This window comes from Zingiber officinale, chromosome 2B (assembly GCF_018446385.1).
Source record: "Zingiber officinale cultivar Zhangliang chromosome 2B, Zo_v1.1, whole genome shotgun sequence".
NCBI classification, from domain to species: Eukaryota; Viridiplantae; Streptophyta; class Magnoliopsida; order Zingiberales; family Zingiberaceae; genus Zingiber; species Zingiber officinale.
The window spans coordinates 142,760,169-142,779,834 of record NC_055989.1 but is presented as its reverse complement, the minus strand read 5'-3'; the positions used below and the strand labels follow the sequence as shown (position 1 = coordinate 142,779,834).

Genomic DNA, 19,666 nt, shown 5'->3' with positions numbered 1-19,666 from the left:
CCTGATTAAAAATTTTGCTAAAGCACAGTGAGGCAACAAGTGTGCATTTCTGATCTGTGTATATACAAAAAATATCAAAGGAGATTCACATGTACACTATAATACAAAGTTAATTCCAACTTACTTCGATAGGAATGTTCAATGCCCCACCAGTATCTACAACTTTAGAGCTCTCTTGCAAATTTTCAACTTTAGCTATTGAGACATTTTTTGATTGATCAAAGATACCAGAATATGAAGCCACAAAGGGTAATGCACATGTGATCAACTTAATTAAGTAATCCCCCAAAAGAGATCGGTCCATGCATCGAATGTGCACACCAAAAAATAATAACACTTGTTAATTAATTGAAAACAAAGTCTTGCATTACACATTGAATCATTGGAAGTCATTCAAAACCTAAAAAAAACCTTGTATTATATCCAAACACATGCATGATTGAACCGTTGTAAATAGGTATAGCTCATTCATATGCATTGTTTTCAAATAAACAATCACAGTTCACTAAAAAAACTAAATAATCATATCCAACCATTAAGAGTTCAACCAGTGAAAAAAAAAATAAGTCTTATACATAACAGGTGGATAAAAGAAAGGGATAATTCAAAATTTTAGAGCTGCTCATATTGTTGAAGGATAAAATTTAATTCATAGATGGATTGAAGAGTAGCAGGTGATGGCAATTCCAAGAGAACATTAGTTAAAGCTACCTTCAAGCAATTAAATCATAGCAATCTTTCATGATGAAAATATACCAAATTCATTAACATGATCAATTGGATAACAAGTCTATCTTTAACCCATTGATCGATCCAGATTTACCCAAATCAATATACTACAACCAAATTCCAACTTCTAATCAGAGATAACATAGGTCAACAAAGATTAGGTTAAGGGATTTGTTACCCAAATTAGATAGCCGGTTTCCTTCCTCTATGGTAGCGGCTCACTGTGGCCAACGGGGCAACTGCATCGCGGGTGATCTGGCTACGACAGCTTCGATGATGTGAGGGGGATGCGAGAGGGAAATTGCTGGCCGTAGACTTCCAAGGAGGCCGGTAGTGGGGAGGCGATGGTGATATCAAGTGGCGCGTCATGAGATGGTGGCATCTTTCCTTCCCGTAGTGTCTCGGCTCTCCGATGACAACCCACAACGGTTGTCTGTAGCCCCTTTCCGTGATGGTAAAAAGGGTGGAGGTAGGCGAAGCGGTGACGACGGCTTTGTCGGGAGATCGGGCGTTGGTGACTTTGAAGGCGCGATGAGCGCTGCGCAAGAGGGAGAGAGGGCATCACACAAGGGAGGCCGGCGACTCTCACTCGTGACCGAAGAGGAGTCGGCAACGACGCTCACACCACGGTCGCCGGTATTGGCTCGAGGAGGAAGGGACGGTGGCGGTGCGGCGAAAGGAAGCTAGGGCACGACCTGCGACTACTTGGGCTAGGCGACGACCGGAGACGGCGATCAGTGGCGCTGCAAGGGCAGCGATGTCGGCGATAGGGGCGGTGCGGTGAGTTTGCAAGAGGGAGAGGGACGGGTGGCGGCGTTAAGTGAGAAAGGGAAATCGCGAGTGGAATTAGGGTATGGAACTTAAGTTTCCATTATATACATTATATTATATAGGTAGATTTAAATAATTTAATGAAATCAATTAATTCCAACTTAATTATTATCCAAACAAGATTTCTCTCAAAACACAACTTATTAACTTTATTTAAATTTCTAAAAAAATTTACAAAAATTCTATAAATTTATTTCTCTAATAATATTTATTATTTAATTATCGTATCTTGTAATAATTCATTAATATTTTTATGGATTCATGGAACGTCGTCATTTAAATTTTTTGTAGTTTTAAATGATAATGGATCCACTCCATGAAAACTCCACAAATCATAATTTTCCACAAACTCCTCACTTTTCACACGATTATACACCTGACGAAGATGTTCAATTCGCTAGAGACGTTCACGGAGAGGGCTTCGCCAGAGATGTTCAACAAAGACAGAGTTTAGATTGGCGTGCAGCAGAGAAATTTTATCGAGGGAGCATGAGGAGGAGGTTGCGAGTTTAGGGTTAGAGCAGAGAGGTTCGGTGGAGGGAGGGGAGGAACACACGATTCAAGGGTTTGCGTGAGGGAGATTGCGGGTTTAGGTTCGTGTGAGGGAGGTCGCAAGTTTAGGGAGGGAGTTCACGAGTTTTGTTCACGCACGGGAGCTCTGTTTGGTGAAAAATAGTTGCTGGTAGTTTGCGAAAAATAAACATGTCATTTATCCCGGTTGCGGCAAATATTACTACTACTGCAACGCATTTAAAAAGTGTTACGTATTCCTGCACTATTGCAACACTTTTACAAAAGTGTTGCCTTTTCTAATATCAACTGCAACACTTTTAAAAAAATGTGTTGCATTTTAGTTATAATGCAACACTTATTTGAAAGTGTTGCATGTTTTTTCCAAAACTTGATATATGACAACAATTTACTAAAGTGTTGCTCCCAAAGTGATACCTTAGGCTCATTTTGTAGTAGAGCTCCAAACTTTGAGTAGCTTTATGTAATTCTTGCTTTAAACTATCAATTTTTTTTATCCTTTTCCTTGCACAAAATACAATCTACTGTATCGTCACACTGCAGTAGACCTTCTTCGGCTTGCTGTAAAGATCCTTGGCCAACCAACTCAAGAGACTCAGTTGGCTGAGGCCGGTTTGGTAGTAAATCCAACTCTGATTCTGCCGGAATTAAATCTACTAAAATTTTATTTATAGTTACACAGTCTATCATTTTTTTGACTGTGTCAATATGATAGTTAGGCCACCTCCACCGTAGTATTCTTGGCAATTTTTCTGGATGGTCTGGATCAATAATGCTGCTGTGCTCACACATCCATACCTACAATATGATTATAAAAATAATTCATAATCTTTACAAATATCATGATATATATGTAATCGGACTTACAGCCAAAATATTTGGAAATCCCTTGAGCAAGGGGGCCTTGGGCGTTGCATCAGCAACCTGTGGTTTTGGTCTTAATGTAAGCTTCAATCCAATGGAGTCTAATTGTTGAGCCATGAAACTGTATACTGCATTGCACCAGTTAAACCTAGCTAAGTTGTCAAAATCATCTACACAGTCAATTAGGGAGAGCAAAGGTATTCTGAGAACACTGCTACTCCCACAAAACAGAACAGTTGCAAAAAAATACAGGATATACAGCTGACATTACAACTTGTCATTTGATCTCGACTTCCTAATCAGTTTCTCCAAATGTCTGGCAGAACAATCCGAATTTCGGAAAAACTCCATGTACAGTGCACTTGAAGCCTCATTTAAATTGAGACGAACTATCTCTCCATTGTCGGGTAGGCCAAGAATCAGTCTCACATCTACCTTTGTAAATTTGAGCTTCTGTCCATGGAAGATAAAGTTTTTTTCCTCATGATCCCAATTATCAAATATATTTTGTACTTGAGCTCTTACAAAAGAACTATCAGGGAGGTTGAGGATCCATGAAAAAGGTGTGTCTCGAATCTTCTGTTCTTGTTCTGCAGTCGGGATAACAGAAGAGATAAACTTTCTGAAATGGCAAATGGTACTTTTCCAGTTCATTCTTTTAGTTCTTCCTCTGTTGACATAACTTGGATAATTTGGTCGATCAACACTCACACTTGTCGACGCTTCTTTTGTTGCTATTGCGAACCTAGCTACTGTATAACCACACCTAGAAAAATAACTCTTAGATCCCGTAATAACGACTACGCTCTTATTCTAACACGCCCACACAAACCCTAGGTTAAACGGTTATAGAAAGCATAACTAAATGAGCAACCGATCTACGTACGAAACTGATTCTCGAACGCCGGTGAAGGTAGAGTCACACCTCGAACGGAGCTGCGTAGAATGGTTTCGAGAAGAAGATGACGACCGAAGCAGGAGAGTGTGCGCTTTTGCAGATTGAAACTTGGGCATGATATCCCATTATTTTATTTTAAATTTAATCGACTCGATTTATGTGTAAGATTAATTATTATTATTTTGAAATAATACTCTTTAATATCAGACCCAAGTTGGGCCTGATATGGTAGAATATCAGGCCCAACGGTGCCTATTTTTTTTCCATCACATGCCACCACAGCTATGGAGCTTTAAACCATGATTTGCTAGCACCGATGGAGTCCTTGAAATTCCAGAATACCACTCGAACTGAAATGAGTCGAATTAGAGGTGTCTAGGTCCATTAGTGGATTTTGACCAAAACTCACTGATGGTTCTGCCCTACTTGGATTTACATGAAATCAAGTCCTCTGTGAAGATCTTGGTGGGGAGATGGTATATATGGTGTCAAACAGAATTTATACACCATGGATTAGAAGGTATGACTCCGTGCCAGTTGCCACATATTCCACTTATGGTCATGCTATAGACTTAAACCCTATGGTAGCACCTTCTAATTTTATTTTATTTTTATTTTTTCATAAGGAGCATGATAGCACATTTTGAGTTTATAGAAAGGGGAAGATAGTATAAATTTATAAGAAAGGATACCATACCAGGCCCACTTTGGGCCTGATATGCTCTCATATCAGGCCCACGTTGGGCCTGATATTCAAGCATATCAGGACCAACGGTGCCTGATTTTTTTTTCCATCACGTGCCACCACAGCTATGGAGCTTTAAACCATGATTTGCTAGCACCGATGGAGTCCTTGGAATTTTAGAATCCCACTCGAACTGAAATGGGTACAATCAAAGGTATCTAGGTCCATCAGTGGATTTTGACCAAAACCCACTGATGGGTCTCCCCTACTTGGATTTACATGAAATCAAGTCCCTTGTGAAGGTCTTGGTGGGTAGATGGTATATATGGTGTCAAATAGAATTTATACACCATGCATTAGAAGGTATGGCTCCGTGCTAGTTGCCACAGAACAGTGCCTCTTGTAGTTTCAAGACTAAGAACCAATTTTTTTTTCTCGTAACTTAGTTACTTTGGTGTTCCATATTTACATGCCTAATTCAAATTTCATAGGCTACCTTGTTCTCTTGAAACTGAGTGTTGGTCCGATCCTATTTGATTTTCTAAACAATCCCAATTGTTACCATGTTTTTAGTTTTGAGAAGATAGATATGGTGTGCAGTACAACTTATATACATTATCTCTATTTTCACTGATAAGAACCAGCATCACAATTTGGATGTCACAGGATATTGTGACTTATATTTGACTAATCACTATGCAATATAATTAATATTCCAGTGCCAGTTTATCCTCTTCTCATATAATACATAATACTGTATTAAACAACAAAGACTACATACAAATATATAAAACTACTTACACTACGTAACTTAATTTACATTCTCTACAAGTTTTTGCCTTAAAATACTATGGATATTTAATGTTTTATGAAACGATACGATACCAGGCCCACGTTGGGCCTGATATGCACTCATATCAAGCCCACGTTGGGCCTGATATTCAAGCATATCAGGCCCAACGGAGGCTGATTATATTTTATTTTTTTCTCAGTACCTATAGAGCTTTAAATAAGAATTTTCCAGCAGATTTGGAGTCCTTGCAACTCTATAATACCACTTGACCTGAAATGGGTCCAATCAGAGGTGTCTAGGTCCATCAGTGGATTTTCACCCAAAACCCACTGATGGACCTCCCCTACTTGGATTTATCTGAAATCACGTTCCCTGTGAAGTTCTGACTGGGGATAAGGTATATCTGGTGTAAAAACGTATTTATACCCCATGTATAAGAAGATATAGCTCCATGCCAGTTGGCACAGAACGGTGCACAACTTTTCTTTTCAACCATATGGAAGGGGACTTTTAAAATTGATCTTATTTTATTTTTTTGATCAAACCACTGTTGGAATGTTTGGAGTTTATATTAGGGGAAGATAGAATCAAGCTTTATGAAACGATACGATACCAGGCCCACGTTGGGCCTGATATGCACTCATATCAGGCCCACGTTGGGCCTGATATTCAAGCATATCAGACCCAACGGAGGCTGATTATATTTTATTTTTTTCCCAGCACCTATAGAGCTTTAAATAAGGATTTGCCAGCAGATTTGGAGTCCTTACAACTCCAGATTACCACTCGAACTGAAATGGGTCCAATAAGAGGTGACTAGGTCCATCAGTGGGTTTTCACCAAAACCCACTGATGACCCTCCCCTACTTGGATTTACCTGAAATCACATTCCCTGTGAAGTTCTAACTGGGGATAAGATATATCTAGTGTCAAAACGTATTTATACACCCATGTCTAAGAAGGTATTGCTCCATGCCAGTTGGCACGGAACAGTGCATAACTTTTCTTTTAAACCCTATGGAAGGGGATTTTTAAAATTGATCTTATTTTATTTTTTTGATCAGGCCCCTGTTAGAATGTTTGGAGTTTATATTAGGGGGAGATAGAATCAAGATTTATGAAATGATATGATACCAGGCCCACGTTGGGCCTGATATGCACTCATATCAGACCCACGTTGGGCTTGATATGCACTCATATCAGGCCCACGTTGAGCCTAATATGCACTCATATCAGGCCCAACGGAGGTTGATTATATTTTATTTTTTCCCAACACCTATAGAGATTTAAATAAGGATTTTCCAGCAGATTTGGAGTCCTTGCAACTCCAGAATACCACTAAAACTTAATTGGGTCCAATCAGAGGTGTCTAGGTCCATCAGTGGGTTTTGACCAAAACCCACTGATGACCCTCCCCTTCTTGGATTTACCTGAAATAACGTTCCCTGTGAAAGTCTGACTGGGGGAGAAGGTATATCTGGTGTCAAAAAGTATTTATACCCCCTGTCTGAGAAGGTATTGCTCCGTGCCAGTTGGCACGGAACCTAGTGACCTTGTGCTCTTGAAATCGACTGTTGATCTGAGCTTATTTGATTTTTTAAACAATCCCAACCGTTACTATGTTTTTAGTTTTGAGAAGATAGAAATGGTGTGCAGTATAACTTATATACATTTTGTCTCTTTCCACTGATAAGAACCAGCATCGAATTTTGTATATTGTGACTTATATTTGACTAATCACTATGCAATATTATTAATATTCCAGTGACAGTTTATAATCTTCTCATATAATACATACCACTGTATTATATAACAAAAACTACATATAAAGATATTAAACTACCTACACTACGTAATAAGTTCATTTACATTCTATACAAGTTTTTGCCTTATAAGACTGGATATTTAATCCAATGTTTTAAAATACTTATCCCTCAAAATTGATACCATTACATCAATTCTAATCTTTTTCATGTCTCTTTGTTTGAAGTCCATCTTCATATCATATAGGAGACATCGAATGTATTGCATCACAAAGAAGCCACAGTCAACGTTGTAAATAACAACAATATTTTTATGGTCAATATTTTTTTTATCAATAATTTATATTCACACTATGTGCTCGATTTACCTTGCTTATTGTTGTGGACATTCTATTGTGCGAGAGACCCATTTATCGAACGGATAATGCCTTTCCAAGTTTGGATGAATAGCAGCAAGGTGCTCACGACTATATAATTTAAATTCTGATACCTGAAGATTGAAGAGGAAATTTCCATTTTCCATCAACTAGCATTTATATTAAAATACAATCATACACATTATTATTAGATGCTCACTGCTGCTTCAAATTCATATTTGTATTTACTTCCACTTGTTAGAGAATTGTACTGATTGAACGTCATTGATTTGGTGTCCACCAGCAGCAAGTGGAAGTGTGTATTATCACTGCACAAAGGTATAAATATATACCTACCTCTTCATCTCCTCTATCCGTCTTTATCAGGTGTTGGAAGGCAAACTTACTTGACGATTTCATTAATGACTACAAATATGCAGAGTCATACATACATAACCAAATAATAAAAAGAATTCTAATTTTTACTATACTCAAATCAATTTCTTACTGTGAAGAATGTTGAACAATATATTGACTTGTTGTATGTGCTTCCAGACGGGAATGCCCCCCTAAATAGAATTTTACAATACGTGTCGATTACATCCCCTCTTGTCAACATCTCTCCATTCACATCAGATAAAAGGGAATACAAATTTAAACAAAAGGGTGGTTCCTCCCAAACTATATCATTTGTAAACCTACAAAGTAAACAAATCAGAGATTATTTTTACAAATTTAATTTTGATAACCTTAGCTCAACTATGTAATTAGAGAAGCATATAATAGTCTTGACTAATCAACTATGTAATTTACATACTTTATTTTCTCCAAGGCTTTTAACAAGTACGCCACCTCTTCGTCTTGTTTTTTTTTCTTGGAAGACTTAAATTGCTTCTTCACATACTATGCACACAAACAAAAAAGGCAATTAGCTAATCCATTAAATCTAACAAATTACAATGAAATTTGCAGATATCGTCTTACAACAATTGCTTGTTTCCTCATTTTGTCATATTTGGCAAACATATCTACATCATTCTCTGCCTCTTCATCAGATTTGTCTTCCATCAATTGTACAATATTAATTTCTTCTTCCATTTCATCCAAATCAATTTTTCCATTCCCATTGCCCACAACAACATATTCTTTTACAACTTTTTTCCTTCTCCTAGACTTGTAACTTTCTCCGCGGGCTCATTTATTTGTATATTTCTATGCTGCCTCTTAGGTAAAGTTTTGAGCCACAATGGACTATCAATTGGAGTATCCTTGTAATCATAGCGACTTCTGTCATGTCCTCTCCTACTTCTTGTTGTAACACATACAGGTTCAATTTGAGGATCATCTACAGATTCGCTATATTGAGATTCCATGCATTTATTTTCAACTATTTTAAGTAATTCTTTCACCCTCTCCTTCAATTGCATGTTCTCCATTGTTAGCTCTTTAATTCTGTTTGCTTGAATAATGCAATTACAGCACTCCTTATTAATATGCCTTCCTCCTATAGTGACTTCAATTTGTGATGCCTCCATTGCATGTGGACTGTCATCAATGCCAGCAATGTTCTCAACCAATGATCTTTCATCTGGGTTAGGGATTAGGTCAATCACGACCTGTAGGAATATTAAACCACATGTTAAAACAAGACTTTTTAACCAAACTATAGTGAAAGTATTCAAAATTTACCTCTTCAGATGAGACTTGGTCAATCAATTCCCTCACCTTACTAATATGTGAAGGAATATTCCTCCACTTATTTATTCTTGCTCCTTTTATTTTGTATGGTTTTTGGATTGGAACATGCTCCAACAACCATGCCTGATTCACCATCACAAGGGTTAACAATTTTAAAAATATCCGTAAAATATTAAAAAATTTCACATAAATTATACACTTACTGCCAAAAGACCAGCAAATCCCTTTAGGTAAGGGAGGTTGGTGTTAGACTATTTTGTCTCAGTTGATGAAAATATGTCCCCAATCTTAGGTAATTGTGGAGCCATAAATTCATGGATTGCTTCAACCCAGTTGAATCTATCAAGATTCTCAAAATCATCTACTATATCTATAAGACTTAACGAGACCTTATATGTACTAGAAGAAAATAAGACACAAACAAATATATACAAAATATAGAATTTGCAAAATAATAAAACATCATCTTCGCCTTCAACGCGATTGCCATAAAATTTAAGAAACTCCTCAATTCTTGATCTAGTAGCTTCTTTTTTGTTTGAGAAGTAAGTTAGAAAGATGTCACTGGATGCTTTAGCTGAATTCATCGGAATTGAAGCTCCTCGGTCTGCAATACCAAGCAGCAATGAAACGTCTCCTCTTGTGAAGCCAACCGGAACACCTAACCAAGTTAACTTATTATTAGACTTCTACCAACACATACAAAAGTATTAGGAACACCGTGGACATGATACGATGCCATATCAAGCACACGATAGGCCTGATACGACATCGTATCAGGCCCACGTTGGGCCTGATACGGCATCGTATCAGGCTCACGTTTAGCAAAAGATTAAATTTTACTATACAACTACTTTGTGATTAAAATACGAAATTATAAATTGTACCTGAGAATCTAAAGGTTTGACTACTTGAATCCCAATTTTGAAATATATTTATCAAAATCCCACGGATGTGCTGCATATCTTCTATGTCCAAAAAAATACGAAAGGGTGACTGTTTTATTAGCACTATGTATCGGTCATGTAAAATAACAGACCCTTCATGCGTTCCTTTCTTCGTGGATGCTTGAAAAAAACTTTTAAAGTGATCGAGGACACTGTTCCAATGCAGTTTCTGTCCAACATCAACTGAACCCTATACTTTATAAAAATAAAAAAAATTAAATCATACTAGTTCAGCTTCTCAAGATCACATAGTTTGTAAAATGATAACTTTTACAGCTAATTAGTGTGGAGAGGATGATGATACACCCGATCGACGTCTTTGTGCCATTATGATACTAGCTGATTGATGTAAACCCTAGAATCCTTCACTGTTGGCTCGCGAACAGTCCTAGTTTTTAATTGAACTGAAATGCTTGATGCCGCTTGAGAAACACTCGAGGTCACTAAACTAGAGTTTCACAAGAAGGAGCTGCATTCGCATGGCACGAAGGAGGGAGGTACACTAATGATCAAATTTATTTTTTTTAAATCAAAGTTATTTAAAAATGTGGTTCGGATGCCTGGGAAATGATGATTGATCAAAGGAGATTGGCGGGAGGGTTATATTCAATATTACACATCACTTACCTGCGTCTTTCGGTAAATACCAAACGGTGATATGCCTTTTGATAAATACAGTATACCACGTACGTCTTATGGTAAATTGCCGAAGTTAGTATCTTTGAAACTCAAGCCTATGCAAATTTTGGCATTTAATATTTAACGTTGTATAAACAAAATGATAGATAGATACACAGTTATCACTATTTTTTTCAATGTATATATAAGGTGCAACTACAAAATAAATTCAATCCCAGCTAATTAATATCAATAATAAACTAAAATATGGATTTTTAAAATAGAAATAAAATTAGTTTCAAATTTTATTAAATCAAAAATGGATTTACTACTAAATTAGTATTCTATTTCACTTAAATAAAAAAATAATATATAAAAAAATTAAAATGGAACTTAAAATAAATTAGAATCAGAATTTATAAATTATTTTTTATAAATAAAAATAAATACAGAGTAATAACAAAATTTGATACAAAATTATATTTATCAATAAATCTATTTAAAAAATTTAAATAGAAAATTAATATGTTTGTAATTTATATAATTTGAAAATTAATTTATTAAATAATTATAAATAAATTTTATTTTAATTCATTAACATAATATTTTATTCTTTTATATATTCTTAGTATCTTTCCAAGACATGGTTTAAGTATCTTTCCACTAAGACACGACAATCCTCCAAACAAGCTCAGGTAATGACTATTGATTAATTATAATGATTATTGGAAGTTCAGTTTAATCAAATTCAAAATTTTATAATTAAAATTGAACTAAATAAATTGAGATTAATTTAAAAAATAAATAGCTTTCTGAATTAACCAAATTGGATTTTTAAAATAAATTGATTCATTTGATTATTTTAATTTATTTGATATTTTGATCACCCCTAAACATGAGGATGATAACGGAGGAAGAAAACATAAGTTACGTTGATGCCATCAAGCTGCCACAACCGATGCAAAGTACAAGTCCCCTTATCTACAACCGGATTTAAGATAGAAATGCACATGCATTAGCCTAGTTGATGCACATGCACTAGTTCATATTTGAATATAATCTATAGATGTGATTACATAATTCCTCTATATAAAAGAGAGAATCTCTACATTTGGAAAAGGATCCTGAAAATGCAAAATGGTTGATATCACAATGGAAGGTCGGTTTGGGATAAAAGTCCATTTTGAATCTAGCCAGTGGTTTGTTTTGGGCTAAAATAATTCCTTTTAAAAAACATAGATCTAAATTAAAAAAAAAAAATCTTGAACAATAACCAAAAAAAGAGTTCATATAAATTTATTAATGAACTTTAGATAATTTATTACACAGAAGATTAATATCTCTTATTTGAAACCTCCAGCTCCTCCATAAGCAAAAACATATTTATCTTTATCATCTACATAACGATTATCCGATATACTATAATAATCACCGATATCAATGTTAGTTTCAAGATAATCAGCATTCAAAACGAACATGCTATTCAATTTATTCACAAACTGAACTTGAATGAAATAAGCAGCTTTATTACGTCCTTCATAACTTGGATGACCACTACCCATCGGAGGACTAGGCACATTCAAGGGAGAGTTAACATGCCCACCCATTTGCATTGAGTTTGCATAATCATCCATCTTTGGAAGTAATTCCTTAGGAAAATACCCAATTGGTAGTTGATCATTATATGTAACCCACCAATTCCCTGTATTAGAATCCTATAAATGAAAATACACAAAATTTATTAATAAGGATTAAACTTCAATAAAAATTTTAAACAACACATTTAAAAAAAAGAAAGAAATTACCCTAGTGATTAGTATAGATAGATATTTTTGTTCACCGCCGTAAGTGGAAAATTCAGGAATAAAACTTCCAGGCCCATAAATATTAGTGGTGCTAACAAAACCAGCACATAGCAAATTTATACATCCTTTCTCATACCCATCGCTCTGAAAATACATAATTAAATATTTTATCTAAGAATATATATATATATAACAAAAAATAAAAGATTTATACTTACAGTCCAAGCAGTAAAAAATCGAGGATAACTGGAATTATACAAGAATGTTGAAATCTGCGAAATTAGATATTTATTAGTGATAATATAAAACAATATTAGTAAATGTTTTATATTAGCTTACATGCCAACCAGCCTGGATCACATTGAGTTCATTGTTTGGAACGTTTGTATCGCCAAAAAGATATATAGTGCTGGATGATGATTGATCGGCTTGTAGATCTGGAAGCTTATATGTCGCCATTTTTGCATATGCTCCATAAAATGGACCACTTTCAGATTGAATTATTGCGTACTATGTATATGCAAATATTATTTATCTTTGAACTCTATAAATATCGAATTAAAATAATAATAATAATAATAAAAGTGATAAAAAAAAAATAATAATAACTCACGTGACTTCCTTTCGTAATTGGATCGTTAGCTGCAACTTGTGCTCTAAATTGACTTCTCAAGAGCTGAGACTCAATTAAATCTTGTTTTCGAGTACGGTGGATGAGAACAGTACCATAAGGACAAGTATCATTGAATCCATAAAAAGAAGCTGGTTTAGATTTTGCCAGTTTCATTCCTTTTGGAAGATTGCTTGGTTTTAACTGCAAAGATTATTAGGCCAGTTAAAAGGCTGAATGAACTATACAATGCAATAAAAAATATAATATCAATTTGATTTATGCTTTTTTATGCTCAATACCTGAAGTGTGTGATTTTTCAACAAAGGGTGGTCAAATGCTGGTTGTTTATACATATCAACACAGTCAAATAGATCTCCAGTTATCGTCTAACAAAAAATAAATAATTTTAATAAAAATATCATTTATAATTTATCAAAAAACATTAATAACGACCTGAATGGTTTTAAACGAATGCTTAGCTTTCTTGTTCCATGATCTTGCTTGTGTCCCAACAATTGAAATAATCATCAGAAATAAAATACGAAGTAACATGATGTGAAAGTTTAGTATTGCAATATGTAGTAAATCTTGACCCATTCTCACTTATAAATACACAAATAAAGATTCTATTGTTGGTAAAATTTAAGAATCATTAAATAAAAAAAAGAATGAATGGAACTTATTTGCATTCTTTAAATTTATAATTTATTATAAAAATTTATAATTAGTAAGATATAATAATTATTAAATAAAAAAAATAAATAAAATGGAAATTATATGTAATCTTTTAAATGTTTAATTTATCATTAATGTAATCTTATAATTGGTATGAAATCAATGTTAAATTAATTTAAGCTTATCTATATTAATGTTAAGAAATTTTAAAATTTATACCATATATAAGCCTCCATTAATGTCAAAATAATAAATCTAAATTTATACAAAGTGTACGTAATTATCTCTCTATTAATATATTTTTAAAATTTAATAAAAATTAATAATAAAATTAATGTTATTAAAATAATAAATTCCCTTCCATTTATTTTTATTTAAAAGAACAAAAAAATATAAATTACACATTTAAATATACAAATAATTTCCTTTTTATTTATTATTTTATTTAATGATTCTTATATCTGGCTAACTATAATTTTCTTTTTGTCTCGATTTATAACATATTCAAAAAAATTTAAATTTTCATATCACACCATATTATTTAACATTTTATTCGTTATGTTTATTTTGATCAATTGGAACCAAAAATTAAGTCAAACATATTCGCATAAAACCATTAACATTTAATAGTTTTTTTTAAAAAAATATTATTATTATTATTTTAAAATGATTATTAATATTTTTTAAATTTTAAATCAAATTTTTATTAAAATTATTTATTTTTATTTATATCACTTAATAATGGGAGATTTGGGTTGAAAAAAATCATATGTCATGATAACTCCATTTCTTTTGAAAATGATTCTGAACTTCTGAATAAGACATCACGTGCGTTTTTCGATATATTTTGATGATCGATAAAAAATTTTAATTTCATCATCCTAAAAATAATTAATAAAATTAATTAAAATTATTATTATTATTATTTTAATTTTCTTTTTGACAAGGCAACCAAGGAACTATACCATGCAATAAAATATCATATCAATTTGATTTATTTATTTTAATACTCAATGCTTCAAGAGTATGACTTTTTTTCATAAAGGATGGTCAAATGTTGGTTACTTAATAGTTAAATAGGTCTCTAATTATTGTGAGAAAAAATAAATAATTTTAATAAAATTATAATTTATAATTTAAAAATATTATAATAACAATTTTTAAATATTAAAATTAATATTAATAAGTATTATAATTTAATAGCAGCGGAATAGAAAATTAAAGCTAGAATTGTATTCTCTATTATTTATACCAAACATCCCTATTTATAAGCTAGGTGCAATGATAAAAAAATAAAAGAATATAATGCTTATTTATCAATCAACTATAAAATCAAATCAATTAACAATTATAATACTTCCTGTCACACCTTGGAAGCGTACTTATTCGACAAAACAGATGGTATCTATTGATGCAAGAAGTACCAGACGATTGAACCTAAATTTTGATTATAGCAAAGGATCCAAAGTTAAGGTTATTTGTTGTCTAACAAGTGTGAATGAGATTGCAAGAAAGTTTTAAGTATTCTTAGGTAAAAGTCCTATTGGATTCTAGGCAGGTGGAAAATCTTAGGGGGAGGTAACCCTTGGTGGTGGAAAGTCGTAGCTACGGTTGGATAAGGCGAAGTCTTCGCAGATCAAGCACTTTGGGCGAAATCCTAGAGTCGGGGACTCTAGGTGAAAATCCTCGTGGATGCAGACCAGGTGGAAGTCTGGACGAGTCGTAGAGCGGGCGTTTAACATGAAGACCTGAAGTTTCGAATGCTGAGCAAAAGTCCAGACAGTCTGGAGGACCGATCTGACAAAATATAAACTCTCTTGAGAGGAGTAGGTGAGGACGCATTCCCTTGAAGAGGGAACAGTAAGCGTCGGTTCGACCTATAGTTTCAACGAAACTCAAAATCAGAACTGGACAGTCAGATGCTATCAAATTCATATTATATATTGTTCATTGCATGGACTAACTTTGTTTTAGGAAAAAAAAAGGAAAAGCTAAAAAAGTTGGTCCGGGCGCTCGGACCAGGCTCGCCCCGGGCGGGCGAGGGGCACCCAGGCGAGGCGGTTCGATCCCCCAGACTCGGTCCAGGAGCCCGAACCCGAAAAATCATCCATAAGCCTACATAGAGTGCGTCAATTGATCGGGACACGTGGTCCAGGCGCCCAGAGGGGTTCCAGGTGCCTGGAAAAGCTTATATAAGTAGCATTCGACCAGGGACTAGATAACAACATTCAGAATGACTTCTGCACTTGTGCACTGTTTCGATAAAGCCTCTTGACGCCCGAAAATTGCTCCAACGACGACTACGCTGAAGATATATTTCTGCAAGTCGTTGGTATTATTTTATTTAAATGTTACTTGTACTACAATTGTAAATCTCTTTGTAACTTTAGATTGATTAGTAGATTACCCATCGAAAACACTCTCACGTGGCGGGCCTTGGAGTAGGAGTTGCCACATACTTCGAACCAAGTAGCTCTTGGTGTTCACAATTGCTTTGTTACTTCCTTTCTTTTCTTTCTTATTCCGCTGTGTTTTAACTCGAACGTTTTTATTGTTGGCGCTGGGACTTCCGTTCTGTATAAACCCCCTGTACAAAAATGTGTACAAGGACAGAACTATTCCTAGCAAACCATATGCTTGATCAAACATGTGTTTGATCAATCAAGCAAGTTCTTAATTGATCAAAACACACCTTGGTCGAAGCACAAGATCGTAGCCTCTTGAGTTGGTATTTCAGGATCCATACAAAGAAAAACAAACTAATTGCGCTGTAGAATAAAGAACTAGTTGTACCTTTCTTCGTAGATAATGACCTCTTGATCTTATGCTGTATTCCTCTCCTCTTCTTGAAGGTCGTGTGGGCGACGATCTACCAAGACAAATCACCCGATCCTTCTTTTGTTTCCAAGCCCCCTACCACCAAAAGATGTAAAGAAAAAGGGGCCTCCTCCTTCTTCTTCTCCTCCAAACCGCCTACCACCTAGGGTGGTTCTTCTCTTCTTCTTCTTCTTCTCCTCCAAGCTCCGGCCACCAAAGGAGATATGCGTCGGCCCTAGAGGGAGGAAAGGGAGGAAGAGATGGGGTGCCGGCCCTAGGAGGAAGAGAGGAGGTGGGCGCCGACCCTTGGGGAAAAGAAAAGAGAGAAAAGAAGAAATGAGGTGCCGGCCACAAGCAAGGGAAAACAACTCAAGAGAGATTAGGTTATGGTGGCATGGTCTCTTCCCTTTTTATAACCTTTGGCACCAGATAAAAGAGGAGAAATATTAACAGACTTTTTTTTAAGAAAAAATTTCTAGGAAAGAATTAACATAATTCTTTTTAGAAAAATTTCTTAGGAAAGAATTAATATAATTCTTTTTAGAAAATTTCTAAGAAAGAATCAACTTAATTCTTTTTAGAAAAATCTCTAATTCTGTTGAGAAAAAATCTACCTTTTTTTTTCTCTTCCTTTTTTTTTTCTTTTCTTTTGCTTTGGCCGACCCTTTGCTTGGGCACCAAGCAAGGCTTGGCCGGCTCCTTTCTTCGGTAGGAAACAAAATCAAACGAGTGAATGCGAGGCTATGTAGAGACTACAACAGGGACCGAGAGGAAGAATTGGTTTTGGCCTCCTGATGGACTTGAGCTTCCTGTGTTCGACCCGAACACCCAGGTCAAGTTCATCAATAGTAACTCATACCACTAAAGAGTTATTATTGAACTACCGCACCAATCCCATATTACAATATGGGCTCCTTCTTATCATGAGTGCGTTAATCTCTCTGTATTTAAGATATCGTATGTCCGTTAATTAAATGAGTTACTGACAACTCAATTAATTAACATCTAGCTCCAAGAGTAGTACCACTCAACCTTATTATCATGTTGGACTAAGTCCACCTGCAGGGTTTACATGATAATCCTTATGATCTCCTCAAGGAGATATCATCAACCTAAATAAATATGACACAATTTCCTTTTATAATCAACAACACACCATATAAATAGTACTATCTTCCAACTCATCAAGCCTATTGATTTAACGAATAAATCTCAGCCATTGATAAGTCAAAGAAATAAATACTAAATATATGTGCTTGTTATTATATCGGGATTAAGAGAACACACATCCATAATAACATAGGTTATGTTCTTTTATGCAGTCAGTATAAATCGAACAACCTCAAATGGTTCTGCTCAATACACACATAGTGTACTAGTGTAATTTTATAGTCAAGACAGACAAATACCAAATTACACTACGACCGTTCCAATGATTTGTCCCTATTCATCTCGGTCGTGAGCTACTATTTATAATTTATAAGGAACTGATAACATGATTTTCTGTGTGGCACCATACACCATGTTATCTACAATATAAATTAAATAGACAACTGCATTAACATATAAATAAATATAAAATGCAACATTTGACCAAAGTGATTCTCATTTCAAAATATAAATGTTCATACAAAAAGCTATGCTTTTAGTATACACCCTAACATTTATCCGAACGTGAAAGTCACGAGCCCTATTTACCCCCTCTAGCGCACTGATCCTACAATTGGTATCAGAGCAGGGAATTTTATTTTTTGTCCGTTTTTCCCTCCATTTTTTTGAAAAATTTATTTTCATTTTTTCACCATTGATCAGTGTTGACGAAATATCACATTTAACAAAATTTGTAATAATATTTTATTTTTATTATTTTTATTATTTTATTTTATTATTATTTTATTAGTTTTTCTCGAAAGTAGTGAAATATTATTTTATTTTTCTTCACCACTGCTAATCCAAGACCAAGTCTTGGGACAAGTCTACTTGTTTTTGTTGTGTGCTAGATTTGTTCAATAAATGACCCACCAAGAAGGATATAGCACTGCACACCCTCCCCTCTTCTCCGGTGAAGACTTCGGCTATTGGAAGAGCTGAATGAAGTACCATCTCAAGACACACGTCGATATGAGAATAATCATCCAAACAGGCCTCGTCCTCCCTCTTGACGACACTAGAAGGACACTAGAAGGCCAGTATCATGCGAGAACTAGGACACAAATCTGATGAAGAAGATCGAGGCTGGCGCCAAAGCAACATGCACTCTACAATATGGACTAACCAAAGAAGAGCTGAACCGAGTCGGTCCATTTTCAAGCACAAAAAAGCTGTGGGAAAAGTTGATTGAGCTGCACGAGGGAACTTCCGACATGAAGCTAAGCAAACGTGATTTGATATTAAATAAACTTTATAATATAAAAATGTAGACAAGTGAATCGGCAAGCCAACTTCACACGCGCATCTAAGACCTCTTCAACGGTCTCCACGCAATTGGTCAAAAGGTAAAAAATCACGACGTCATCAAGTATGCATTCAATGCATTTCCGAGGAACACTTTGTGGGCATCCATGGAAGATGCTTACAAAGTGTTTAAGGATCTTTCGCAAATTAAATTAGACGAGTTATTTTTCGAATTTGAACTTCATGAACAAACTAATACTATTGGGGTCGAGAAAGGTATTACGTTACTTGCAGGGAAACTCGTGAACAAGAAGTCAAAGCCTAAGCGTCAGACCAAACCTGAGTCCGAAGGTGAATTTGACTCAGAAGAAGACGAAATCACCATTGAACTAGTCAAACTAGTTCGAAAAGTACTTAAGAGAAAAGGTGACTCAATTGAACACAAAGGTGAAGTCTGGAGTTGTCTGCTACCATTGCAACAAAAAGGGACACTACAAGCCTGAATGTCCAAACCATAAGCAAGTAAGAAGGAAAGTGTTGAAGGTAACGTGGTACGAGTCATCATAAGAGTCGGACGAAGAAGAACATGAGCAAGCAAGCTTCGTTGCTCTACCAGCACAAGTGTACATTGTCAAAACCGAGTTTGAGT

At 34.9% G+C, this 19,666-nt stretch overlaps 1 protein-coding gene across 1 annotated transcript; it reads right to left on the bottom strand.

The window, feature by feature from the left end:
- Nucleotides 1–12,056: 12,056 nt before the first annotated feature.
- On the bottom strand, nucleotides 12,057–18,988 carry LOC122048799. The gene is made up of 8 exons (XM_042610323.1): nucleotides 18,899–18,988; nucleotides 18,724–18,801; nucleotides 13,431–13,517; nucleotides 13,132–13,332; nucleotides 12,858–13,028; nucleotides 12,737–12,790; nucleotides 12,519–12,662; nucleotides 12,057–12,428 (listed from the first exon to the last, which is right to left on the bottom strand). The coding sequence occupies exons 1-8, from the start codon at nucleotides 18,986–18,988 to the stop codon at nucleotides 12,057–12,059; spliced, it is 1,197 nt and encodes a 398-aa protein (XP_042466257.1).
- Nucleotides 18,989–19,666: the final 678 nt, after the last annotated feature.